Source organism: Gasterosteus aculeatus, chromosome 1 (genome assembly GCF_964276395.1).
Source record: "Gasterosteus aculeatus chromosome 1, fGasAcu3.hap1.1, whole genome shotgun sequence".
NCBI classification, from domain to species: Eukaryota; Metazoa; Chordata; class Actinopteri; order Perciformes; family Gasterosteidae; genus Gasterosteus; species Gasterosteus aculeatus.
In genome coordinates, this window is record NC_135688.1 from 17,680,041 (window position 1) to 17,705,650 (window position 25,610).

Below are 25,610 nucleotides of genomic sequence, written 5' to 3' on the forward strand. Positions count from 1 at the left end.
TCCGTTTTGCTGCTTCTTTTCGTAGTCACCGTGTCCAAAGAGGCTGCAGCCCTCATGTCGGGCAGGAAGCCAACCTCCAGCACATGAAGCAAGAAGTCCTGGTTGTCGATACCGTAAACTCTGTCGAGGAACAGCACCATGGAGGCCTTGTGGTCCGGCACAAAACTGGCGGACATCTTAGGCTCAATAATCTGCCCATCTGCGATTCGGACAGAAGAAATGAGACACGGGACGGTGGCAGATGGCGGCCAGATGTTGCACAGAAGCACAGCGCATCCACACGTGGCTCCGAGTGTCTCACCTTTCCCGTAGGCAGGAATCTGGACGGGTAAGCTGATGACGCCCACCAGATCCTCTATGGGCACCAGAGACCTCAGGATGGCCCTAATTCTGAGAGCTTCCCCCTTGCCTGCTTGGATCAGCTGCAGACGTGAGCATATAGGAGACGCCGCGGGTCACCGACCTGAGCCAAAGCCAAAGAGAAATCGATATTGCGAAAAGCTGTTGTACTCACATGCATCTCCGGGGCGCAGCGACCCAGCAGATCGATGAGGGCCGAGTAGAAGGACATGATCGCATTCCCCAGATGTACCCGGTTCTCTTCGTGCTGCTCCTCACCCCCGAACCTGCCAATCAAGAGGACATTGGAGCATAGCTTTGTACTGATGCCCATTGATTCATTTGTCAAACGGTGCAGCCGAAATCACATCTACTGCACCAATTATTAGAAAGAAATTGATTTTAAAAATACCAAATGATGACGGGGAAGGAGGCGCGTTTCTTTTACCCCGCCGTATGTCTAAGACGGTTTACTATTGACACCACTATTGCCAAAGCTCACATAAAGCGTCTGTCTTTTTTGACAGTGGGTCCGTCCCTCGCCGGGTCCTCCGAGATCTTGATGGCCTCCTCCATTGCCGCCAGCAGACCGTTCCCGCCCTCTCCTCTCAGGGCCGGGCCGAAGCACTCGGGCCGCCGGATGAGCAGACGCACCACGACGTTGGCGTTCTCCTCCACGCTCTCTCCTGGGAGGACGTGCGTAGGTCAGCGGCGGCTACAAGTACCTCAGAACAACGAATGCAATGAGCGTTGCTGACCGTTAACAAAGACAGCAAAGCGGAGGAAGTCCAGGTATCTCTCTCCTCCACAGGGGTTCCATCCAATGTCCGGGTAGCCCTTGGAGAGGAGCATCGGACACATCTGCAGACCACAGCCCGCCAGGTATGTCACCACCTGCATCATGGGAGGAGACACCGAGAGAGACTGTGAGACAACGCATCCATTCTTGCGTTTCTTTCTCATCTTTTTGGAATTTTTCCGCTGACCATTTCCAGGTCCTGCTCCTGCAGAGCCAAGGCCAGCTCATTGTTGTCGATGCAAGAAGCCGCAGCCACATCCAGAGGTGTGGACCCACGCATGCCTGCAAATGTGAAACCAGTAAGTCCTTGCTTGTTCTTTGCTCAGGATGCAGGCTAGTCCCTCCATTTTGTTCAGCATAAACATTTCACACAACCTCTGATGATGGAAAGAGCTCATCTTTACATGTTTTTGACATTCTTTTAACCCACACTGTGGAAACACAGCTCTATGTAAAGCACAGCCAACGGATACGGACCCAGGCCGATGCCGCTGTTCTGTAGCAGGTAACTCAGATGGTCAAACATGGAGCGCTGGTTCTGTCGGCTGATGCGACAGAAGTAGCACAGGAAGCGACAGCAGTTGGTCACCATTTGGGGGAAACGAATCTCCTGGAGAGAAGAAGTGAAAAGATCTGTTGACTCTGAGCTGTAATTCATTCCAACAGGACAATCATGCAGGTGAGCCTGAACACAAGGATAGACTAAGGCTGAAGATCCTCACAGTTACCTTCGAGTCTCCTCCTCCGCCCAGCACGTTGACCATCACTTCCATGACTGTCTCATGCATGCCAAGAGCTCTCATCAGATTGGGATGTTGGTAGAATACCTTGTTGTTCATGATGTTCCTGAAAGAATTACTGGTTGAGTTGTGATGACACACTAGAAATGATTGCATTACATTTTAGGGCGGGATGAGCCTGAGTTGTTTTTTCATTAAAATCCCTTAGTAACATATACATCAGCCCGCGGGCAAAATGCTGTCTCCTGCCGCCTCCAATTCTTCTAAATTGGGTAATTCTGTCCATTCAGAACGTGCACCATTCGCAATAAAATGATCTGTCAGGGGGGACTTAAAAAAATAATTGAATGAATTTCAATGAGGTTTACTGAGCTGGAAGCAGCCAGCTCCTTGTGAGTGCTTTTTTTTTACACACGGTTGTTAAAATGCCAAACACGTATTCATCCGGACGATATGTAGAACATTTCAGGGGGAAGGTCAGTGTTAAGTATAATGCCTTTTAATGCTTTATGAAGAAATCCTTGGATACTCCTCAAATAGATGCCAGTGACTTCGCCAATCCCACACTGTCTCCAAATTGATATGGAGAGGTTTTCTATTTCATGCTTTCCTTTAACATGGTCTGCAGAGTCGGATTTTTTTGTTGTATGGCTTTTAAAGAATCTAGATATTTAATTGAAAGCTTTAGGAAAGAACCAAAAATATTTTTAATATTGTATCATCAAGGTAAGGAAATGTTCCAAAGGATTGTGTATATGAAGGTATCTGTAAATAAAAATGTGTAGCCGGGAGATTTTGACATAAATAATAATAATAATAAGTAATACGTAAAAAGAGTGAAGATATGAATACATGTCCCGCCTTAAATCACAACTACTGATGCATTAGTTCATACTGACCCGATGCTCTGGATCATGAGCCGCTCCTCCTCCGGGCCCATCTGGACAATGAGCAGTGAACGGATCTGTCCCAAGCACTCGAGTAGGTCCATGGTGTCCTGAACGGACACGGCGTTGATGGCGTAGGCTTTGGGCAGCGATCGGATCAGCTCGCCGAGGCCGTCGTACTGCCGGTGGAGCAAGCTGAACATCAGGCGCACCAGCTCCGGGTTCTGAATGAACGACTCCTGGGCCCAGTGGATCATGGTGTGGGAGATCAGTTCCTGAAGGGAGCCTTCGTGGAGTGGACACAATGAGGTCTGTTATGCAATATCATGTGTTTTGGATTCTTAGAGGCTGATTTAGCTATTTTTTGGACCAATTAACAGAGTCTGTAACATATCATTACTCGGCTTTGCTTCCTCCTCCAACTCTGGCGCCTCCTCTGCCTCATTCTTCTTCTTGCGCAAGCTCTTGATCTTATCGACCAGACTGATGAGTCTGCCCCTCAACGACGAGTCGACCTCCTCCTCCTCCGGCTCTTCCTCCATATGTATACCTGTGAGTGGAATGGGTAATTCAGCACTTAGAAACCTAAATAGATAACAGAAAGTTACCCAAACTTGCAGAGAACAACAAAAAACATGCAGCATCTTCACAGGACTTCTCACCGCAGTGAAGAAGGAGGTCATTGTGGAACTCTATCAGAGTGTCCCGGACCTCCTCGGGCACCGGACTGTTCTCATCCTCCGGACTGTGCTTGAAGTTGGTCAACAAGAGGACCTAGAGGAAGAACATAGTAAAAAAAAAAACATCAGCATAGTTTGCTTTTTCACATTTTGAATGAGGCATTTGGTTCATTTCAAGGTGTTTTTTGTTTTTTTTGCAATGCAGGACGCACTTCTTCTTGCCTTCTCCATCACACAAAAATAAATTGTACCTTAACAACAGAACTTCAAACAAGAACTTTTGAGACAAGACCATCTCAATGTCAGTTCTCGCTTTCTTTAGAAATAAGCTGTCAATAGTCAAACTTCCAATTCATTTGGAATTCCAACCTCAACATCGGTCATTCCAGTGGTTCCTCAGTACCTGGTCCTGTGGAGGTGAACGGAACTCGCGGGTCTTGCGCGCGGTCTCAGCAGCCGACATGGTGAAGGCTCTCATCAGCAGGTTGTAGCGAACGCGTTGGTTCTTCTGAATGTTGTTGACGAAATGGTCGGAGTAAGCCACGATGCCCTCCACTCTGTGGCGCAGCTCGCAGTCGCAGAAGTACTGCAGGAGTGTGCACATCTGAGACGAAGAGGAGACGGGGAGTTTAAGATGTATCATAGGTTCCAGAGATAAGATAGATAGATAAGATATGAGTAGTAAATATAATCACCTGCAGTTTGACAGACTCTGGTAACTTCATCTGGAGCAATCCCTCCTCCAGACCCTCCTCTTCCTCTTTCACTTCTACTTCCACTGCCTCTTTCTCCTCCTCTGCCTTCTCTCCATCCACCTTTACTCCTTTGTCCTCTCCCTCCTCCACCTCTCCTTCCTCTTTAGGCTCAGGGTCCTCCTCCTTATGCTCTTCTCCTAAATCTTTCAGCTCATCTTCCTCGTCACCAACCCCCTCATCCTCGAGATCGTCATCAACTTCCTCTTCCGTTTCCTCCTCCTCCTTTGCTTCCTCAGCAGCTCCACCCGCCTCAGCTTTCTCTGCCTCCTCTTCCTCCTCCTCCTTTCCACTGAAGACATTTGGATCGATCATCTTGAGGATGTGCTTTGTATCCTCATCGTTGAAGATTCCCATTATGAGCAGTGTGCTGATCAGCTTTAGGATGGGGACGAAGTGGAACTCCACGCTGCCTCCGACTGGATCCCGCATGGCCTGGCTCCCGTCCAGCACAGCCTCTGTTAACATGCTAATCGCCCTGGTCTTCAGCTCCTGGGAGGGAACGATCAAAAAAAATTGAAGCCACATGCAACTCAAGTTTCCTTACATTTTTTTTCAAAGCAAACGGTCTCTTACCTGCAGAGGGAAAACAGGGCTGATGGTGTACAAGTCAGGGTCTGTGCCGACGAAGTTGATGGACGAGAAATGCAGCTTGGGCCGTAAGCAGGTGGTCAGGCCGACGCCGGGGAGAGAATGGGCCTTCTTTGCGTCAGGATAGAGGTGGATGCTGAGCGTGTCCTGGGACATGGGGACAATGAATTCCCTATTGGTGCCCAGGCGGGCCCGCTTGGCCGACTCCAGGTGAATGCTGATGAGCAGGTCGTAGTAGCCGCTGCGGAGAGGTCCGGGCAGGTAGGTGTTCTCGGTGGAGTAGAAGAGCTGGGACTCGTCCACGTGGCTACACAGGGCGTGGGCCACTCGGTTGTTGCCCAGTGCACACACGGCGCAGTAGAGCATGAGGGTGTGGTAGTGGAACTTCATCAGATCCTGACGCTCTGACAGCTCCAGGATGTCAATACACCTGGGAGAAAAGCAACGATAAGGGGCATTTAGAAATATAACAACTGCACAGGATACAGGTGATGAAATCAGGCTGCTGCTCATTTTCCTCCATAAATAACTCGCCAGTGAGGCTATCGTCTCTGACCTGTTCTCCTCTGGGATGTGCAGAGCCATCATGATGAGCGGCTCAGTGCACTCCACCATCCAGCCCAACCTCTCGCTCACTTTGCCCACCTCCGGGTTGAGGAAGTGATTGGGCATTCGACTCCAGATGACCGGGGTCAGCATCTGGACATCCAGCCTGGGAGGGCACTGGGGGACCGGGTTGTTGCGCTCGCTGCGGAACATGGCGGCCGAGATGGGCATGATGTTCTGAGAGGGAGAAAGAGCAGGAGGGTAGAAGGTATCGATCATAGACGTAAATCAAACCAACAACAAAATGGGGAAGTTAAACAAATAAGAAAAGTAGTGCATGAGATGACGGTTCAACTCATCATGTCTGGTTAGCAGAGGTACATAAGCAGTGTATTTTCATGCACTTCACTGATAAAAATTGTTATTATAAATATAAACATGAAAAAATTACCAAAGAAAAGGTACATTTCCCTTCTTTCTGTTCTCTCTCCCTTTGACCACATATGCACGCTTAGATTTTTTAAGCTTTTCCTTTTATTTTCAGCTACCTTAGAGTACATCTAAAATCTATACAGCTACATTAATAGGTAACATGGTCCATTGTGTTAAACAATGGAAAAGGGTTGGCTGTGATGCTAAATGCCCCCCCCAAAAATGGGCTCGTACCTTGAGTTTGCCCAGCTCCAGCTGCACCATGTTCTGATTGGAGGGCTGAACGAAGACGGCGGGGAACAGCTTGGTGTTGGGCTCCACCTGAAACGAAACACGTTTTGTTTTACAACTAAAAATAAGTCATACAAATAGACACAAACCTTTCCTTACCTGGTAGAAGGTGTTAATCTCTTTCCCGTTGGCTGTAAAGGTCATGAGGCCTGTTGCCAGGTCGACCAAGCAGCCAATCACCATGTCCTCCTGGCTGAAGCGGGTCTGCTGATTGCTGACCAGGTCGCCGCCCCACACCATGTAACAGTTACTGTGCTTCATGCTGCAGAGAAATAGCCACTGTGTGAAAACTCATCTGGCTTTCTTTCATATGCCAGTTAATGATTGCTATAGGGATGATCCAAAGTGCTCATGTAAACACAGATGGACAAAAACAAAACAACGCTGAGAATCAGTTAAAACCTGGTCCCCCCCCCCTGCATGCTCCAGCAGCATGCAGCTAAATGAGGTGCCGGTCTCCAGGACAGAGAACTTCCAGTAAGTCTCGAGCACACCATCTGCTCACAGTTTAAAGTCTGCATGTGTACAGCATTTCAACAGTAGGACCAATTAAAGGTTAAAACCCTCTTTAGCTGGTTTGTCCTTTTCCCTTCAAACTATTAGATGACATTCAAGAGCATTTATTATTCACTTTCTTGAAAACACACAATAGATTGGGTTTTAAAAAGTGGGCGGTGGGTCGGACACCGACATTTCGCACATGTGTGTGCGCCCACGTTTCAGCGCGGGACGCCCCCCCCACTATAACGTACGGGTAAACCGTGTATTGGAAGTGCAAACATTTGTGAATCTAGAGCTATGAAGTACAATGCTGCAGGGACTTTCAACATAAACGCGTTAATCTATGTGATTAATGTGGCCGAGATTAATTAATTGACACATGGAGGAGTTCAACACGTTCCACTCGGTGGAATTCTGCCTCACGTGACGATGATCACGTGTGTGTAGTTTTGTGTTAAAATACCATTAACAATAAAACAACAGTGTCTAAAATCTAAAGTCATTAAAAACAATATTGTAACAACAACATTCATTAATCGCCATTAATCGAGATTAATGAATTTCAAAATGTACGATTAATTAGTCAAATTATTTGAATCAATTAACAGCTCTACTTATTTTATGTTAGGACAACAAAGATAGCATAGCCCGGGTTCTTGACAAATGGATTTTTGCAGAAAATAAACTCTGTGGCAAACAGACAATCTGAACGCCACTAATGATTTTTGAAGCATGAATGCATGTGAATGAATGACACAACTAGCCTAATTCACATTTAAAAAAAGGTCACTGACCTGTCATGTATGTTGCCTTTGTCATCTCCCACAGTAACAGTGACACTGCGCACTTTGGAGAGGTCAAAGGTTGGATCATACTGGTGGTAGTCAGGAGTGACCCAGCCCACCCACACACCAGACGGCTCCTGTCCAGCAAAGATCCTCAACGAGTAGTAATACTGAAAATAGAAAATTAGGTAGACATCCGAGTGAGACATTTAAAAGTGATATTGAATTATCTAGAAACACTTAGATGACTTAAAATAGTAAGTTGGAACCTAATATTCAGTTAACACCTTATGAGCAGTCTCAGCGATTCCTGCTAGCCTTTATTCAAGGACTATGCACAAACTGGAGGGGTAATTGTAACACGTGCTATAAATCCAGCATTAGCAGTGGATAGTGTTCAGCTCACAGTGGTGGTATTCAGGATGAACTCAGGGTCATCTCTGTCATCGGGAACCACATCTTCCACCAAACGTGGCACCATCGGAGGAGCAGGAGGAGGGGAAAGAGGCGTCATGGCAACCTTCTTGGCCTTGGAGAAGAATCTAATGTGCAAAGAGGATCACTGTGAAACGATTTTGGTAATGCTTTAAGAATTCATCCAATGAAACCACCCAATGTCACATCAGCAAACTGCATGTAGCAGAAGAGACAAAAAAAGGAATGGTCAGTCGATTGTTGTCATTTTATAATGGATTTTGGATGTATAGCAAGTTGAGCAACTCCACAGAGCCTCTATTAGTGCAGAAAGGATGCTTCTTTCCGGCCTATGATTTGTTGTTATACAGAGCAGAGGGATCCAGCCCGTGCATCTAATGCTCTGCAGGCTTCTTCCTCTCCTCTAAGAAGACGCCACTCTTACCCTTTTTTCTTTCCCTTTTCTGATGCAGAGTCCTTCTCATTTTCCAAAGCGATCTCCTTCGCTACAGACGGCTCCTTCTTTTCATCGTCCTGCTCCTTGCGACCGGCCGACTTCTTCAGAACCTCAAACTCCGAGTCGGGCTCCACCACTACCACTTCCTCCTCCGGTATGGTGAGTGTACGGGTGAGAGGAGTCGTGCCTGCCGGGAACTTGAAGATCTCGTGGAACTGGACGGGCATGCTGAGTCGGAGGAACATCATGTCTGTGTTGGCGTTCTGCGAACCGAAGGTCCTGTGGGTCAGCTTCAGACAGGGGGCGCTGTCCACAGTCCCGTCCACGCGGGACACCTGGGAGAGAGCAAGTGGAATAAATGATTTGGTTCGATCTATCCATGGGACATTAAAAGTGTGATTGAGTGATTACCTCTATATGATTGTGATCGGTGGGTACAGGCACAAACTGGGGCAGACTTTTACTGAACCACATGGTGATGTCTCGCTTCATGTTGATGGCAAAAGGTTCGAATCCTTCCTGCAGGCCACAGATGGCAAAGTAGCGCAAGCTGCTGACATTCTGCCCTAGATTAATCCTTCCGACCTGAGACAGGCCCAGGGACCACACCGGTATGAAACCTAGGGGGAACAAACAGAGGAGCCTTATTGGTTTTAAAGTATTTCCTAAGAACTTTAAAGATGTTCTAATACCTTTACGTTACTGCAACTACTGTGTCGCTGCTCACACAGAGACTCTCACCTTCCCCGATGTCAATGTCTTTGAACGCCATGTCCGAGCCGGAGTCACTGATCAGCATCTCTCCGTTGAGTGTGAACATGATGTTCATCTCAGTCAAGTCGATCATACAACCGACCACATCGCCCGAGAGCCACTGCCGACCGAAGGGTTCATTGCCAACATGCCATCTTTGAGCCTGGAAAGCATTCAAGAAATAATTTAGAAAGTACTGCTTCATAATATAAAAACAGTGACATCACTGTCCCTGATTACTTAGCCCTGTCTTCATGTTGCCCAGCTGAATGCTTTTCACAATGGAGTTTGGTTTATTTTCAAGCCACACTTACATTTTAAGGGTTTGCACATATCTATATCAGCACATATCATGTCTTCAAAATTCTTCTTTTTAGTTTGAACCAATGAGATGTGAATCCTTTAGGGAAATTCCACTTTTTACTTTTGGACGGCTTGGGAGGGAACTTAAAACCTCTCCCTAACTACACCGACACTGATTCAATCTGACTGACCTTGTTGCCGTTGAAGACGTAGGCCAGATCATCTGCTCCCAGCTCGGTGTCTGAGCGGACGCTGGGACGAGCCCAGCCCACTCTCATCTCCCCCGTAGTCACGGCCTCAAACTCAAAGTACCACTTCCCTTGGGTGACGGCGTACGACCTCTCCGCCCTGAAGATCCGTACCTTATCCCCACGCGTGTTCTCCAGGCCATGGGCAGCTGCAGGGGAGAGACCAGGGATGAGGTTAAGAAGGATGTTTGAGAGGTCAATGAGATCCGGGGTGAGATGAACGGAGGTCGACTCACTGCTCTCCTGATCTGGAGGCTCAATGTTGTAGCCGTAGCCAATGAGGGTGCGGACGGCGTTGTTAACGCTGTCGCGGTTGGTTTTCTTAGTTCTCTCGTCCAACAGGTTGTAAGGTACCAGACGAGGGTTTCGCTTATTCATGATGTCCTGAGAAGCGTAACAGAATAGGACTTGATATGAAAACGAGAAGGAATGTTCTACATTGCCGTGGACTACAAGTGAAAATGAAAATAAAAAGGATGTATTAACAATGTTAGTTTGTTACCTGCACAATACTGTAGGTCCATCCTTGTCGTACCCGGTCCCTTGCCCAAACGTTATGCCCATTTTCTGCCAGTTTTTCTACCAGCTGGTTCTGGTTTGGTGTCAGTTTGACATGGTTGAGGTCAAGGGGGGCAGGCTTGTATGCGTTGCTCATCACATAGCTAGAGGACAGACGGAAGCTCACATTCAGACAAGCAGAATAGGCGACGTGGAACGTTTATACACCCAGAAATGTCAGTGGTCGTACGTCTTTGGCAGCTTGATCTTCTTGAGATTCTCCTCTGCTTTCTCGTCACCCATACCAACGTGGCAACCCAATGCCAACAGAGTCCTGTGGGGAAACGAGGCACAATATCAACAGCCGTGAGGGTGGGAGGGCAAACCGAAACCTTTGCCGAAGCTAAATCACAGACTCACTTCAGAGTCTCGCCAGACATCTGCAGGTTGTAGTTCCTCTCTGGTTCAGGGAGGCTCTGGAAGTCCACCAAACACGGATGGAGTTTCTTGTTGTCATCTCTGAACTGTAGAGGAAGATGACTGTAGATTACTTCTCACTAGTCCAAACAACAACAACAACAACTGACCAACGATTAATTAGCCTGGACTTTTATTTGCTTCCATTACGTTATTTGGAGGATTAGGGTTAAGTTAGGGTTAGTTCAAATGCATCGAAATTCCTTTTGAGCAAAAATCTTGCACAGCAGAGACAGGACTTACTGTCCAATTGTTTTAATAGTATGAATATTGATTGTATAAACATTAGGATAGCAAACATCAACCACAAATTGTTCATTTTATTAACGTTGACGACGTAACGCGGTTAACAACATAATTTTTTGGCATTCCTACAAAAACACCTCTAAGTATCTTCAAATGTTATTCAGAGGGTTTTAAAGGGGTAAACGGGGAAAAACTAGGAATTAAAGGAAATAATAAAGTATTTTACAAAGTGCATAAGTCACATACTGGGATGTCTCATCTTTATTATGAAATGAATACATATTCACTTTGACCCCCACATTAGTCGAGAGCTCATCATCGAATCATCTAAATCGAAGGTGGCCAAATAAATAATGTCTTCTGTTGCGTCTGTCCTCAGTACTCACGCTCCCATAAGTCCAGCCCTGCTCAATGCGGGTCACAGCCCACAGCTCGTGGATGTTCTCTGCCAGCTTCTCTCGGATGCGCTCCAAGTGGGGTGGCAACACGATCTAAACGGCAAAAAGGAAAGTCAGCAAACGAATACAGCAGACACTCGACATTCTGGTTTTGGGGGTTTTGGGATATTTAACCTGAACGGTGTCCACGGGGCAAGGGGTGAACGAGGTGTGGTTGAGGGACATGGTGGGACCCAGCAGGTTGCGCACGCCATGGAAGTCGTGCTTGTACTCCTTGATGGGTTCAATACGCATCCTGTCTCTGGGCAGCAGAGCCTCGTAGCTCGGGGCGTAGCCGGGCGGGGGCATGAACTTGAAGTCGCCATGACGACCGCCAAGTAGGAACCGAGCCCTGAGGTGACAGAAGAAAGGTCTTTATGTGATACTTAAATCGTTTATGGCAACAGTGCACTGATCTTCACGAGAAGAAATTGATTTTATATCTGTGCCAATTCCAGAGGCATCGTTTCCCTCCCTGCTCTTGGGTGGCAATTCACCAACAGCCCCATATCGGCGCTGTGAGGATCCTCACACACACACATACACACACAACACGGCAGCTAAAACCTCTTCAATGGGACAAGACACTGCAGGTTTTAGAGGGATTATTTGAGAGATCATTAAAGGATTTAAAGTCCTTATTATTTGTGTTTCCCTGCATTAGTAGGTCACATGTCGACAACCTGAGAAACTGCTGCATCGCATTCATATTTGTTACATTAAGTCACTGTTGAACTGTTTAAATGAAGACATTAACGTGGGAACCAATAATATTAACATTTTTAGAGGTTAAAAGAACATTGTCATTGTTTTGTACTTACTTGACCCCAGCAGAGAAGCTGATGACCGGGAAGAAGAGGCCGTCAACATTGAAGTTTTCAAACATTCCCTGAACGGGGTGTCCGTTAATACGGAAGGAGATACTGGGCACGCTGAGATCCAGGCAGCAACTGACCACGTCGTCTGCAGCCAGGGCGTGCGCACTGGGCGAAGCCACCTGGCGGGGTACGGTGCCTGAACGGAGAACGTGCGAGTCATAGGCCCGAGACGCACAGCATCATGGGAAATAGAGTGAATAAGTCGGCGGAAGGATCTCACCTGACCACAGGTTGAGTCCGTCGTAGCCATAGGAGTAGAGGTCATCTCCCACGCCGTTGCCTCCCCAGCCTTCCCCCCCCCCGGGGTAGGGGCTGTAGCCCTCGGTCATGGCCCAGCCCACACGCAGGTGGCTGGCCTGCGCCGTCACAAAGGGTTCCACGTAGTCGACCATCATCTCAAAGTACCATTTCTTGTACTGCGTGGAGCCCTCGCATGTACCCAGGAAAATGTTGGGTCTCAAACTGAGCGCAGAAGAAAAATAAAACCATTGGGCACATGGATTGATGAAAAGGATAAAAGCGCAAAGACTTTCACGACTTAACGCCAGCGGCTTGACAGCCGTTCAATTACCTGGTGACATAGTTTACAATGTTGGTCTGCAGCAAGAGGTCGCGACCTGGCAGCAGGTTTTCAGTGATGAGGTTCTGGTTGGACCTCACAGCGACGCCGTTACACACACAAAGAGAGCGCAGGACATCCAGGACCTAAAGGCAGGACCGAGGCGTTAAAATAACCTCTATGTATAAATTGGGCAGCGCAAAACCTTCCACCGGTTAGACAATTCCTGAAGGATGTTTTCCTCACAAAATTGTCGCTTAAGTGGCAGCCGTGTCGGACACATTACTCCCCCACATTGTACCTTGTGGTTCCTTCCATGCTTGTCCAGAAGAGAGATGATCGATTTGATGTGGTTCTCCTGGATGATGTTCAGAACCTCAGGGCTTTCAATTAGCACACAGTACAGCACCTCAAGAATGCCTTTGTGTATAAAGAGAAGGAAAAGTATCTTTTTTATTTCCCTTTTTAACAGCAGTAACATCTACTACATCAATAAAAGACAGTGATGAAGCAATAAGCCTTTCAGACTTTAAGGCCTTAATAAATAAAAATATAGTTCAAAAGAAATAAAAGGCTGAATCATAAACGGATACAAGTCATTATCTATTCTGAAGAAAATTTGATTCAAATCTTGTTGGTTTTTAGGATCCCTGAAGCTCTCGCAGTCAGTAGGTGTGAGTGAATATGTGAGGACCACTGGATACCTGAGGAGGCCTCCAGACGGTCCAGCTTGCTGACCAGCCAGTCCAGGTTGTCACAGAACAACGCGCAGTTAGAGCGGTTCCCCCTGATTAGAGAAGCTGTTCAGAGGAAACACAGAGTGGGAATTATTACTTCATTGAGTACAGTTGGCATCTTCTTTGCACTTTATGTCTCAGTGATTATTCTACCCAGCAGCTCGTAAAGAAGGTTGACAATCTCCTTCCAGGACTCTGCGGCTTCCTCCCCGGCAAATTCAGAGAAGTGGGCAGCAGTGTTGTACACGTTGAGGCGGTCGATGCACTCCAGCACGATGGTGATCATTCCCTGAAAAGAGAAAAAACAGAAACACAAGGAAGAGACCACAAAGGTTATGCACACAGAGTAATTATGGTTTTTTATGTATAAAAAAGTGCCACCCAAGCATTTTTTTTCACGTTTAGAATTTCCCACTCCTCGCTGCGCACAGCAGTTTTCGCCCGTTGAACAAACGCACACACAGGTTCTTTCCAAACACACCCATCAGCCGGTCTGGCCGCAACAACTACTGCCCCCCTCCCTCCCGTTGTGTCGCCAGGTTATTTTTCATCGCGTTTTTCCAAGACCAGTCTGCAAAATACTGTATAGCATGAGACCAAAGCCGCTGTAATAGGGTCCTCACTAGCTAATATGTAATATTTAAAGGAGAAACGTTTTCTGTCCCTGGAGCCGAAGCAGGAGCGCACTAGCCCAGGACGCTGACTTGTTTTGCTTCAGGTACCTTCAGCTACAGGAAAAAGCATTGGTCATATTTCAAGCAACACTAAATGCATCAGAGAGAAAAAGAACTAAACTACATTTTGGGGAGCTATTAATAATAATTTAGGGAAAAGAACAAAAGAACTTCGATGTTCATCAACATAAGGACCATAAACTGAGAACACCCACATGGGTGTGACATTGAACAATAGCTCATTGTATTAACAAACAATGCTTGTTAAAGCAAATGGTAAGTTGTTTTCTAAGTCGTTTTATTAAGCTGGGACGGATTGCCTATTCTGTTCTCGTTCAGAGGCTGCAGCTCTCTGTAATAGTTAAGGATGTTAGATACGGTACAGAAATAAAATCATCACTCAAAGTTAAAACATTTGACAACTTCAGCAGTCAAACATTGTGCATCTAAACTACAGTGGGTTGAATATAGATCCCCACCGACCAGTGCCTTTCTGCAGCTGTGTGTGTTTTGTACATCAGCCTGGTTTACGTCTAGAATTAACTATTTTTTTTCCCGTTCTGTTGTTATATTTCTCAGAAAATTGCCTCGCGATGGAGGTTGTGGTAAAAAATCAAAGACATGTCAAATTTGGGTGTTCGAGGCTTTGCAGATAACCGTGAATCACCTCCTCTTGGAAGAGGTTCTGCCGGTTGCGGAGGGAGCGAAGTTTGGTCTGCTTCTCCTCGTGCTCCAGTTCCTCCTCGGGAGGACAAAAGTAGAAGATGAGGTCCTGAAGAGAGAGGATTACCCCCTCCAGAGGAAGAGACACTGTCCCTGGGGACTTGTTCTTCCCATTCAGAGCGTCCAAGCCCCTGGAAGAATTCACACAAGAAAATGCTGATCATCCTGTGAAGAAGACTTCAGAAGACTCTACTCCCCCCACACCTGAGGATGTAAACCCTTACTTGTTGAACTGCCTGAAGAGGCCCATTGTGCTGAAAATCATTCGAGCAGCCTGAGACTCTTCAGTTTGGGAGCGGGAGACAGTAAGGGCATCGTCCATATGGCCCTCCTGGTGCAGGATGACCTGGGGACACGGACAACATGGTTATTGAAAGGTATCTGGAGGTGACTGCTGATATGTAAACTTTAGACTCTACAGGGCGTCCGATTAGAACTGGAACTGTCACTGTTAGCTAGTTGAGCTTGAATCACACACACTGAGTCTTAACGAAAAAAATGATCATCATTTCACTTTTCTACAGTTTAAGAAGCAACGAATAGTTGGACCACAACTCATATAGTTATATTTACTCAAAAGATATAGAATTGCCATAGGACCTGTGTTGGTGATAATTATAATAATTGATTATAAAAGTCATGATACTCCAAATTCAGGGCACACGCAGGCCAAGCCTTAGTTAGTAACACCGTCACAGCGTTTTGCCTCACTGTGCACAACACAACAGCATGTCAGTGCAGTCATGTAAATTCCCCTTAACATAACCGCTATGATTGAGGGGAAATTAAAAGCTGGAAAACCTTGTTTAACAAAAACTAGTAGTTACTTCCTCTTAAACTCCATTCTGAACAGAAATTACACTGAAATGCACATTTTTGCAGACAATGCACAACAACACCAACAAATCCAGCAACCGAATTCATCTTCGTCTGTGGTCTTTTTTTAAAACAATTATACCAAACAGTTCTCTCAAAGTCTGTATGTAGTTGCTGTGCTGCTTATCTTATGGTTTTAGTAGTGTATTAGTTTACATCCTATTTTTATTGTTTTTTATTGTTTATTGTTTGGACATGACCATTGCAATACCGCCGTACACATAATCAGCTTTAACTTTGCTGGTAATAAAATGTATTCTGGTCCCCGGTGGAGATCCTGACCTTTCTCTTCATCATTCCCAAACGAGCCGCTTTGGCATCCAGGGCTGCATATGTGAGCCACAGCGCCGTGGACACGTGCTGGACAAAGCACATGGACTCTCCGTATTTTATCTCCGGAATGCCCATCCCCTCGACATCACGCTTCGGAGCCACCTCCACCTTCTCCTGCTCGGGACAACCAGAGGGCGAAAAGAGGGGGGGGGGGGACATCACAGGGAGGTCAATGTGAGGCAAAATAAAAGCATAAAAACAGATGGGCGGAAGGAAGGAGACGCCGGAGAAACTCAAAATGTGAATTGTGACCTTTGTAGCACGGAAGCAGAACGCGGAGAGTTTGGTGTTGGCCCGCTCGGGGTCGACCACCAGCAGACCCTTATCCTCATCCAGACACAGGTACCGGCCCGTTGTGATGTGACGAATGCGGAAAGACTGACCCCACTTCATGTGGCTGCCGCTCCAGCTGCAGGTAGGACACGAGGGCGGGGGGGAAACCACTTCCAATTACTACCATGCCATTATCACCATTCTGCGGTTGTTTTTAGACAGCGTCACTGGACATCCATCTAATCGGTTCTATTGTGGCAGGAGACAGCAATACTTTGGTTTATACGGAGATTGCTCTCAATAACTATAGACGGAAAGAAAACCTTCTACACCTTACAACCCAACATTGCTCCTGTAGCTGCGACTACAGTGTGTGAATGTTAGTTACTGATGGGCAGGTGGTTCTGTGTGTGGTAGATGCTGTCATCAGTGTGTGAATGGGTGAATGATGTCATGTAGTGTTAAAGCGCTTTGAGTGGTCGGATGACTAGAAAAGCGTTATACAAGTACAGTCCATTTACCATTTATTCCCCAGGAGAACGTTGTGCTGCCTCACTGAGGGGTTACTCACGGTTCCGAGCATCTCTAAAAGAAGAGTCAGAGTCTCCGGCTATCAAGCTTCTCTACTGTGGAAGCAGCTCCCAGTTTGGGTTTGGGAGCTCGGCATAAGATTGACTGAAAGCGGTCGACAAGTACCTCTGGAATAACTCAATCAATCACCTGATTCTGAGAGGCTCCAACCTCCACAGGGAACGGGCCTGACTGCACACAGCACCTCCTTCGTAGTGAGCCATCCTGCAGCGGAGAGGAGCGACGCATCCAATCACACGCTATCACATCGACAAGATGTTTTGACTGCTCAGAGACAATCCTCGTCCTCGTCCTGTTCCCCTCACCTGCGCTTGTCCTCTCCTTCCTCCGGAGTAGCAATGGCCAGACACTCGTCCATGTGGCCGTGGAACAGCCGCAGGACGTGACCTCCTGTCAGGAACCCTGGGGGGAGGAAGAGGCACCACAGTGAGTGTGTACATATGTGTGATTGGAATTGTGATTGCACTTAACATTATTCATTGTCTGCATCTTTTCTCAGTTGACATTTTGCATAACAACTATAAAGCATGTATATCTGCTATCAATCTATGTGTACGTGTGTGTATTTGAGCCGTTGACTGGAGAGCACAATGCGTGTAGCACGTTTGTACCCTCAGCGAGTTCGCATCCGGAAGTGATGGGATTCATGTTCCACAGAGTCTGCATGAAGGAGGCGTCCACCATCAGATCACCACTGGCGTAGGACAGGTGCTGAAGAAGGAGGAGAGGATAAGGTGGAGTTTAGCAGGGATTGACCGCGTCTTAAATCGGCCATTTTTGGACATCAAGGGGAATGTGGTATCAAGTTACCAAGTATCTCTCAGAGGACACGCTGACCAGGATGAGGTCGTCACCCACCCGGACCTTTTCACCTTCTGACCTTTGCTTGGAGGCTGGATGGATGGTCCACCAACACGCCTCACCTGCAAGAAGAAGATCCGACAGCAATAAAGAATTAAAAATGATATCTTCCATCAAAGTAGATGAATTATATTGTCGTGGTATTTGTGGCTAAATTGCTAAAGTTAAGTAAAATTCTCAAAACATGTTATTTTATTATTAGATGATAATGACTTTTAGAAAGTTCAGATAAAACTTGAAAAATAATTTCCAGATTTGGGTTTACCAGTGGAGTCTTCTTGTAAGCCGACGTCAAAGGCCAGCTTGTCTGTGAGAGACCGAGACGTCGTCAAACAGCTCAGGTACTGCGGAGAAAGTTACGATTAAGGAAAACCAGTTTGCAACAACACAGATTTAACCCCCCCCATAAAAACATCCTTTGTTCAATTACTTTATTATTGCCTGCAAACCAAACATACCATGTTTGAGTGGTAGTGTCTCAGAAGGATGGCGTGACCGTACAGTAACGTACGATGACCCCCGCCCTGGGACGACTGGAGGGGAAGAAAAGAGAGAGAGAGATTTAACGGAGCTGCTGAGACTAGAAGGAAAAATGACACCTTTTAGAAGTTGTATAGATCAGATGTGCACGTTGAGCAACGTGCCCAGACCCTTTTGTTGTTGATACTGTATTTGTCTTGTTCTATGTTTTGTGTAGCACTGAAAGTGGAATATAACACTGCTGTACAATAATAACCTCCACCTAAGATTAGAGGAGCACATACAACGGATGGGCAAAGTTTATGTTAACAATTGTGGCAATTCTCAACATGCGTGCGTGTCGAGGGTTTACCGTGGTAACTGTAGGGATCCAGCCACAATGGATTATAATCCCACACAAAAAGCTAACGAACATTAATCCATCCTACCTTTTTGTCAACATCCAGCAAGGATGGAACAAGAAAACATAATTAAGCCCCCATAATTCCCTAGAACGAGTCAGGGGAAAGTGTGTCAGGTGCCAGCGGCAGCGTTAGGCCTCCGGTGCAGTAGAGCAGGTTGCGTCTTTGCTAAAAAAAATATAAATAATGTCGGATGACTTCGGTCTGCAAAGTAATTAGCCATGAGCTTCTATTTGTTGGACTTTTGATAACAGGTTTTCTGGGCTTTTGGTTGTAACTTTTGTTTTGGAAAAGGGAGTTAACCAAAAAAACTGTGTTCAACACTCATCAACATTCATTTAGTGAGAAGATCCCTGAGCCTACAAACGCTTGCTTGCCCACCTGGGGACTTGTGCCATATTCAAATTGTAACTATTGCAAGTCATTTTTTGCAGCATTCTGAAAAACATGTCTGTATACAAAGGGAAACAGAAATCAACGTCAAAAAAGAACAAATGTGCTGAAACAAAAAGTAACATCAAGCAGGGTGAGGGACCGTAATATGCATGAGGCAAGAAAACTAAATCTAAAGACAGTTAACGGGTATGAATTGAGATGTGTGGATATGATGCAGCACTATTGCATTCAATAGCACAGTGGGTGGGCTACAGGAGAGACACCAGGACGGCTGCCGGGTTGGTCGGCACACACGTTATACAGGAAAACAGACACATTAGCAGACATACCCATTGGTCCAAATCGACTGCCTGCTTTGCAGAGAGCAAGAAGGAAAGCGGAAGGGGAGGATGTCAGATAAAAGTTGTTTGTTTTTTTTAAATCATGAAAAAATAAAAGCAGAGTTCATCTATGGTGCTCACATAGACTGAGGGGATCATCATGTAGAATACGCTTTATGATGGAAAAATCAATCTGTAATCCATTATTGAAATATTAAATATATTTTGGCGAGTTTGGTAGAGAAATATCATGATTAAAAAGGCCTATATTTGTAATTATTTATTTATTGAAGGAACAAATCAATATTTATTTATCCTCTCTAAAGCCATATAACGTATTATAATGATAGGGAATGCATTTGGATTACAAATATGAGCTTCATAGCTGGAGTAAGTGGATTAAAGATGATTAAACTTGGTTGTCCTTTCCCCAACAGTCACTTGAGAGGATCAATAACAAATTCATAAATTTGAATAACATATAAAAAAAGATGTATTAAATTATTTAAAATAATATGGAGGCATTTTTGTTAAGCGCTTCTTTGTTAAATAGATGGTTGTTGGTGAAACAGCAAAGACACATATTTCCTAAGATGTCATAATGTTCTCAGTAAAAAAAAAGGTACTAACGTGTATTTCTGTATTTTATCATTCATTAGCCAAATTCCTTTAGAGCACCAACTTGATCGCTCACATCGATGCAAAAAAAAGCAGGTCCAGTCTCCATCCCCATTGTATTATATTATTCCAGTCTTGGGGTCCTACCTCACTCATCTCCACCCTGTTGGCCAACATCTCCTGCAGAGCGCGGACCGACAGGGACTGCACCAGAACGAAGCTGCAAATGGCCAGGTCCGGGGGCACATTCTGCCCAACGAACACGCAGCACAGAGGAAGAACAAAAAGAGGATGAGCCCAAGGTTGAACGCAGTACAGGACGGACAAAAAAGAAACAGGGAAGGTGGGCCGCTCACCTGAGCGTTGGACGTTGTTTCCAAGAAGCAGAGGCGGTTCCCGAAGCCTTCGCAGGACAGACAGAGCTTAATCTGCTGCTCCTTCAGGAGGGAGGCCGTGCACTGCAGAACAACCTGGTCGTCCTGCAGACAGCGCACAAACAAAACGGCATTTTGTGAACAAAGAAAAAAAAAACGTTATTTATCTTCCATTCCTTTGCTAACGCTTGTCCCTGAAAAACTTTTTTCATATTTTTGTGCACAATACTGAGCTCGTGGTGACTAAAGTGGCTTCATGAGTGCGAATACAAACATACAAAAACAATATATAAATACTATAAAACATATATATTCATTGGCTGCTCTATGTTACAATGCAGAATTACAAATTTAACAATCACTTGTTTGTCTTTTGACATGATGATATTTTGTCGGTCAGCTGCCAGGTAAAGCCACAATATGCTGAGTCTGCATTACTTTCTGTCAAAGTAATGCCATTGTACATATTTTGCAATAGATTTACATTTAAATGACACTGCAACACAAGAGGAACCTTTCCCTCTGATGGACAGTCTGCTTATTGCTGTTCAAACAATTTATTTTAAAAAACAACAGCTGCCAGCAGAGTAGAAAAATGCTTTAAGACAAAAGGTGTTATCAAAGATTTATACTTTATAAAGACAGATTGTTAGTACGACCGACAGACATCGATGTGTTTCTCCTCGTCGGAGCCCGGACCCTCCGGAGGCCGCTGTAAATACACGGATTAACACCCCCTCCCCTGGGAAACATACACCTGACACTCAACATTCTCAGCTGCTCCTTCTACTCCGTCACTACGCAAGTGGATGCATCACTTAACCCCATTAAATATTCCTCTCGACAGTTCTGGAAAGACTCCTGACTATTCTCCGACCTCACCCAACAACTAATAAATCCTTCTCTCTTCCCATTCTTGACCTGTTTGCTGTATCGCCATGGCGATTCAGCACTGCGACATGTACAGTTCAGGAGAAGGGAAAGTGATGCAGCTCCGCGGCCTCGTAGGTTCGACTCCTCTCGTACGACCGCAGGCCTCTAGTGTTTCTCTGGCTGAAGAGCGTTCCTTTGGACGGGGCTATCGTCTATCTCTCCTCAGCCTTAAAATGTCTCCTCCCGTCCTTGTGAAAGTGGAGCAATGCGCCCTCTTCTCCTTCACTGCGACTGCACTCGATATGGGACTCGAGTGTTACTGAAAACCGCACGGCTTTTGGCCTAAATCTGTAAATGCCCCGGAGATGGATCAAGGTCCCGGTCGTGTTAAAGCAAGGCGGTGGAATCTCTTTGGTGCACCAACAACTCCTTCCACTCGCACTACCTCACAGCTGAGATCATCAGCTATAACCTCTACAACGTCAATGCGGACGTTCTAACTGGGTCAGACGGGCTCAACGGGCCACGTTTCGGAGGACAGTGCATTCGGACATTAAGACGTAGGGCTGAGCTTGTGAGTGTCTAAAAGCAGACTGAAGCAACCCAGTGACTCACTGAGACAAGATGTGTGATCGCATGTCAGCCGTGGACGATGTTTGCCCCAATATTTATCCACCCATCTATTTCTACAGCTTCCGACCTCACACTGCAGATTTACTTCACCTCTGTAGGACAGATGAAACCCACAGGATGTGCCATCTCATTTCTGAATACATTTTTCATCTATGCAAATCATTATTTATATATGTGCTTGAAATTGCTATAAAATGAAGTGTTATTATTCTTTTTATAGAAATGTATGGTCTGGACTTTGATTGCCTGCAGAACTTAACTACGAATCCTCCGGGTAGGTGACGGAGGGAACGTTTGTAGGAAGCAACTAATATAATTGAATAGGGTGTTTTACAGGTCTGTGGACAACAAATTATTATTTGTAAAATAACCTCTTACTCATCAAATTAACAGAAGTTGAGCTGCGGTCGATAACCACTCGTCCTCGAGCTGGATGGAAAACGTTGTGAGGTCAAGATGTGAGAGAGAATTCATGAGGATTCAGGGAAAGACAACCTCGGTCCTGAGAGAATCCGAGTGCACTTAAACGGCGGCGGATGGACGTCACATATAAATTGAAGTAGACACCGACACTCTATGCTATTAACTTCAATTAATTCAAAAATAGACAATTAAAAAAGCGAGGGAAATATAGTTTTGGACGTACAAATGGTGTGGGGCTTTAAATGATGAGGAGTTGTGGGACAGGACGGTCCAGTGCACCCTCTGCTAAAGGAGGCAACCTTTCCCTCGAGTATTTGAACAGTTCCCATCTTGGCTGATACTTCTGGCTCATTTCACTCAGTTGCACTCTGTCAGTAGCAACAAAAAATAAACACCCCCTACGAGTATTTCACAAACTCAATCCATCGACTATGACATGAGGTAGAAGACAGAGGCTTGACTACTCCACCCTGAACAAGAGGGCACAGACTTTTAAGAGTCAGCAACTATGGAGACGTGTCCTCACAGGAGTCCCCCTGTGGACCACTTCCAAAGTGACCAGGTGAAAAGCTGACACACAAACCCCCGTGGCTTAACTCCCCCTCATTAATAGAGGCGGCTTTCAGGGTGTGCACTGGACCACCGAGTGCATCCCTCGATTATTTGTGAATCTCACGTGAACATCTGAGCTGTGACAGGTAAGGTAGGAAAGCCCTCTGCGACCACACGATGTCCCATCAGCACGTGGGTGCGGATTTTACGGCCGAGTCCTGGGAAGCATCTTGGCTACACGGGGTCAGACCGAGCGGAAGAGACAATTGGTTGTAAATTGACAGGCCGGCCCTCACAAACAAAAACACACACACTGTGCAGGAATAGAGGTGTGTAATGCAGCAGGGCTTAACAGCCAGAGGCCCGGATAGCGGCTGAAAGCAGACACCTTTGTGTGTGTGTGTGTGTGTGTGTGTGTGTGTGTGTGTGTGTGTGTGTGTGTGTGTGTGTGCAGACTGGGGGAAGCCAGGGTTTCCCCAGACAAGCAGGCATCCTGCAGGCCGAGGAAGCAAACCGATGCAAAATGGATAGCATGCAATCCCCCCCCCCCCCGATCCATCCTCTATTTTGTGCCGCCTCCATTTTCTGGCATTTGACCTGGAGATCGATCTCAGCGCTCCATCTTGATGGACATCCCAATTCCCTTTAAATGCCTCTCTCGCCGGACGAGCTATAGGAGAGGAAACACCTTAGCGCAATACTTTTCTGCACCAGTGACGTATAAAAGAGGCACCACACTGAAGCTGTGCAACAGGTCATTGAATTGACGGCGCATGACGAGGCAAGAAAGGGTCTCTTTATGTTAAAAGCTGTATGCTTCAACTCCTGTCTCCTCCTGGCTCTTCCTCGCCTCCTCTGCTGGCGTGGCTCGGACTTAGAGGGAGAGGAGGCAAGGTTAGGAATCCAGGATGTGCAAATCGGGAAATGGGGCCCATGATATATTTCCATGTCTTCCTCTGCTATGATGGGAAGTGAACACAGGTATTCTCTTTCAGGGGGGGAGGGTCTTACACCTGTTATAATGGTTGGGGAAACGCTGAACAATAACGTGCACTCTTTGTTTACCTTCCAGTTTTCCGCCTCGGTGAGCTGATACAAGCCACCTCACACATCGATTGTGTTTCTGCAGACATCACTAGAGGGAGGGACAGCCCATTGCACGGCGCGTGGGTGGAGGAGAAAGGGGGGCGGTGATGGGGTTTCCCTTTGGATACTGTCAGGATCCCTGCAGGTGCACTATCAGGATCCTCCATCGCAGACGGCAGATTGAAGGGCCTCGTGGCACCGCCGCTTTCCTCCGTCATGCACTCACGTGTTTCCTTCTCTACTTGCTAAAATAAAACATAAAAGCTCCCAAGCAACTCATCTATATCCTCTTTAACCCTTATTTTGATCTTTCTTTCAAATATTTGTTATTTGTATCATTGCTTATTACTTATGTTCATATAAAGCCTTTAAAGCATTTGAGCATCGCTTCGTGGATTTGATCAAATCCAAAGTCAAACCCAAAGACACTGTAGATTGAAAGAGTTCGTGCCGCTTGAGAATACAAAATACAAGACAGTGTGAATAAAAAAAGGTCTGCCTGAGAGTGCGCACACACACACTACACTACTTCGAACAAGTCACCTCTAAAAACCGACACACCAACTCCTTTATTTGCCTCCAGCGTCCACAGCGAGCAGCAGACAAGTTAACTTAGCGGGTAAGTGCTGCGGCCCTCTGGTGAGAGGACGGTGATCACCGTCCATCATGCGTGAGAGGGTGAAAGGTCAAGGGAAAAAAAAAACGTACGTTCTTTCCTTCTTCCTCAGCACATCAAATGTTACATTAAATACTCATAAGCAACGTGTGAATTTCTTCATTTACAAAACATTTTTAATGTTACCTATCAGACATACTGTACGTATATGTTCAATAAAACACACACAGTTTGAACAAACTGTAATTAAAGAACCAAAATGTGTTTTGCTCAGTTACGGGACAGCAGAGTGTCGAGAGCGTTTCGGGCTTCGTCTCTCCCTGTGTGCCGTCTTTGGCTTGATGTTCTCCATTATCTGTCCCTGCTCCTTATTGCCTTTGCGGTCTTCTCTCCGTTGCCTCGCCCGCCCCGTCCCGGGCCTTCCCCCCTCAGCTCCTCTCCTATTTTAGGTGGCTGCACCTGTCACTATCACATTCCCTCCTTCTGCTGACGAGCAGATACTTGGAGCCCTCGCTCCCCTCTCTTACTCACGGGGAAGGCACCGAGAACAGGAACATGTGGACAAAAAGCAAAAATCAGCCGAACAGCGCACTTACTTTTGAGTGACTGAAGGGGGAAAATACAAAGGACAAGCATGATTATTTTTTTTAAAAGCCTCTTGAAGCTTATTGGGCGGCGTTTCAGCAACACTGGTAACAGATACGATTTAAAATGCCTAAAACTGCAAAATATACTAAAGCTCTTTTAACAGAGATGACATATATTATTTTGACCGCCATCACACACACACACACACACACACACACTCATATAGATTGCTACCAGACACTAGCACACATCGAACAGTGCGTCGCCTCAGTCTCCTCTAAGAGAATAAGTCTGGCAGACAGAATAAATTCAAAAGGAAAACACTAGTATAATGTTGGCCTGAATCCAAACCAAAACAAAGAGTATTTGCCTCATATATTATGCCTCTGACCAGCAGGCATGATGTGTAATCCAAAAACAAAACATCTGATAGAATTTACATGCAGGTAGATTTATTGTGCAGGATGAGCATGAAGCCTTGCAGCCTTAGAAAGTCTAAAAGTCCATTAGTTACTCTTCATGGTTTCATCTCAGCCTTTGCTCAAACCTCTTCATCGACCGCCTTACTG

General features: G+C 46.1%; 1 protein-coding gene across 7 annotated transcripts in view; it reads right to left on the reverse strand.

The window, feature by feature from the left end:
- ryr1b (ryanodine receptor 1b (skeletal)) overlaps positions 1 to 25,610 on the reverse strand; it is a 59,787-nt gene that overhangs the window by 28,953 nt on the left and 5,224 nt on the right. For all 7 annotated transcript variants that reach the window (XM_078083279.1, XM_040175601.2, XM_078083150.1 and 4 more), the window contains exons 2-48: positions 20,253 to 20,375; positions 20,044 to 20,145; positions 18,140 to 18,214; positions 17,947 to 18,025; positions 17,631 to 17,743; positions 17,432 to 17,531; positions 17,126 to 17,222; positions 16,950 to 17,024; positions 16,209 to 16,365; positions 15,906 to 16,070; positions 14,972 to 15,093; positions 14,692 to 14,878; positions 13,504 to 13,639; positions 13,318 to 13,413; positions 12,915 to 13,033; positions 12,626 to 12,759; positions 12,275 to 12,516; positions 11,998 to 12,190; positions 11,312 to 11,528; positions 11,126 to 11,230; positions 10,437 to 10,540; positions 10,267 to 10,350; positions 10,021 to 10,180; positions 9,755 to 9,902; positions 9,462 to 9,667; positions 8,956 to 9,130; positions 8,626 to 8,834; positions 8,203 to 8,549; positions 7,750 to 7,885; positions 7,353 to 7,513; positions 6,157 to 6,319; positions 6,001 to 6,087; positions 5,345 to 5,571; positions 4,774 to 5,218; positions 4,141 to 4,689; positions 3,849 to 4,049; positions 3,428 to 3,539; positions 3,166 to 3,315; positions 2,778 to 3,051; positions 1,867 to 1,984; positions 1,616 to 1,748; positions 1,326 to 1,420; positions 1,098 to 1,233; positions 842 to 1,025; positions 515 to 626; positions 302 to 422; positions 30 to 199 (exon numbers count right to left, since the gene is read on the reverse strand). In XM_078083279.1, the coding sequence (XP_077939405.1) occupies positions 30 to 199; positions 302 to 422; positions 515 to 626; positions 842 to 1,025; positions 1,098 to 1,233; positions 1,326 to 1,420; positions 1,616 to 1,748; positions 1,867 to 1,984; positions 2,778 to 3,051; positions 3,166 to 3,315; positions 3,428 to 3,539; positions 3,849 to 4,049; positions 4,141 to 4,689; positions 4,774 to 5,218; positions 5,345 to 5,571; positions 6,001 to 6,087; positions 6,157 to 6,319; positions 7,353 to 7,513; positions 7,750 to 7,885; positions 8,203 to 8,549; positions 8,626 to 8,834; positions 8,956 to 9,130; positions 9,462 to 9,667; positions 9,755 to 9,902; positions 10,021 to 10,180; positions 10,267 to 10,350; positions 10,437 to 10,540; positions 11,126 to 11,230; positions 11,312 to 11,528; positions 11,998 to 12,190; positions 12,275 to 12,516; positions 12,626 to 12,759; positions 12,915 to 13,033; positions 13,318 to 13,413; positions 13,504 to 13,639; positions 14,692 to 14,878; positions 14,972 to 15,093; positions 15,906 to 16,070; positions 16,209 to 16,365; positions 16,950 to 17,024; positions 17,126 to 17,222; positions 17,432 to 17,531; positions 17,631 to 17,743; positions 17,947 to 18,025; positions 18,140 to 18,214; positions 20,044 to 20,145; positions 20,253 to 20,375 (7,644 nt within the window). The remainder of the gene's footprint in view (positions 1 to 29; positions 200 to 301; positions 423 to 514; positions 627 to 841; positions 1,026 to 1,097; positions 1,234 to 1,325; positions 1,421 to 1,615; positions 1,749 to 1,866; positions 1,985 to 2,777; positions 3,052 to 3,165; positions 3,316 to 3,427; positions 3,540 to 3,848; positions 4,050 to 4,140; positions 4,690 to 4,773; positions 5,219 to 5,344; positions 5,572 to 6,000; positions 6,088 to 6,156; positions 6,320 to 7,352; positions 7,514 to 7,749; positions 7,886 to 8,202; positions 8,550 to 8,625; positions 8,835 to 8,955; positions 9,131 to 9,461; positions 9,668 to 9,754; positions 9,903 to 10,020; positions 10,181 to 10,266; positions 10,351 to 10,436; positions 10,541 to 11,125; positions 11,231 to 11,311; positions 11,529 to 11,997; positions 12,191 to 12,274; positions 12,517 to 12,625; positions 12,760 to 12,914; positions 13,034 to 13,317; positions 13,414 to 13,503; positions 13,640 to 14,691; positions 14,879 to 14,971; positions 15,094 to 15,905; positions 16,071 to 16,208; positions 16,366 to 16,949; positions 17,025 to 17,125; positions 17,223 to 17,431; positions 17,532 to 17,630; positions 17,744 to 17,946; positions 18,026 to 18,139; positions 18,215 to 20,043; positions 20,146 to 20,252; positions 20,376 to 25,610) is intronic.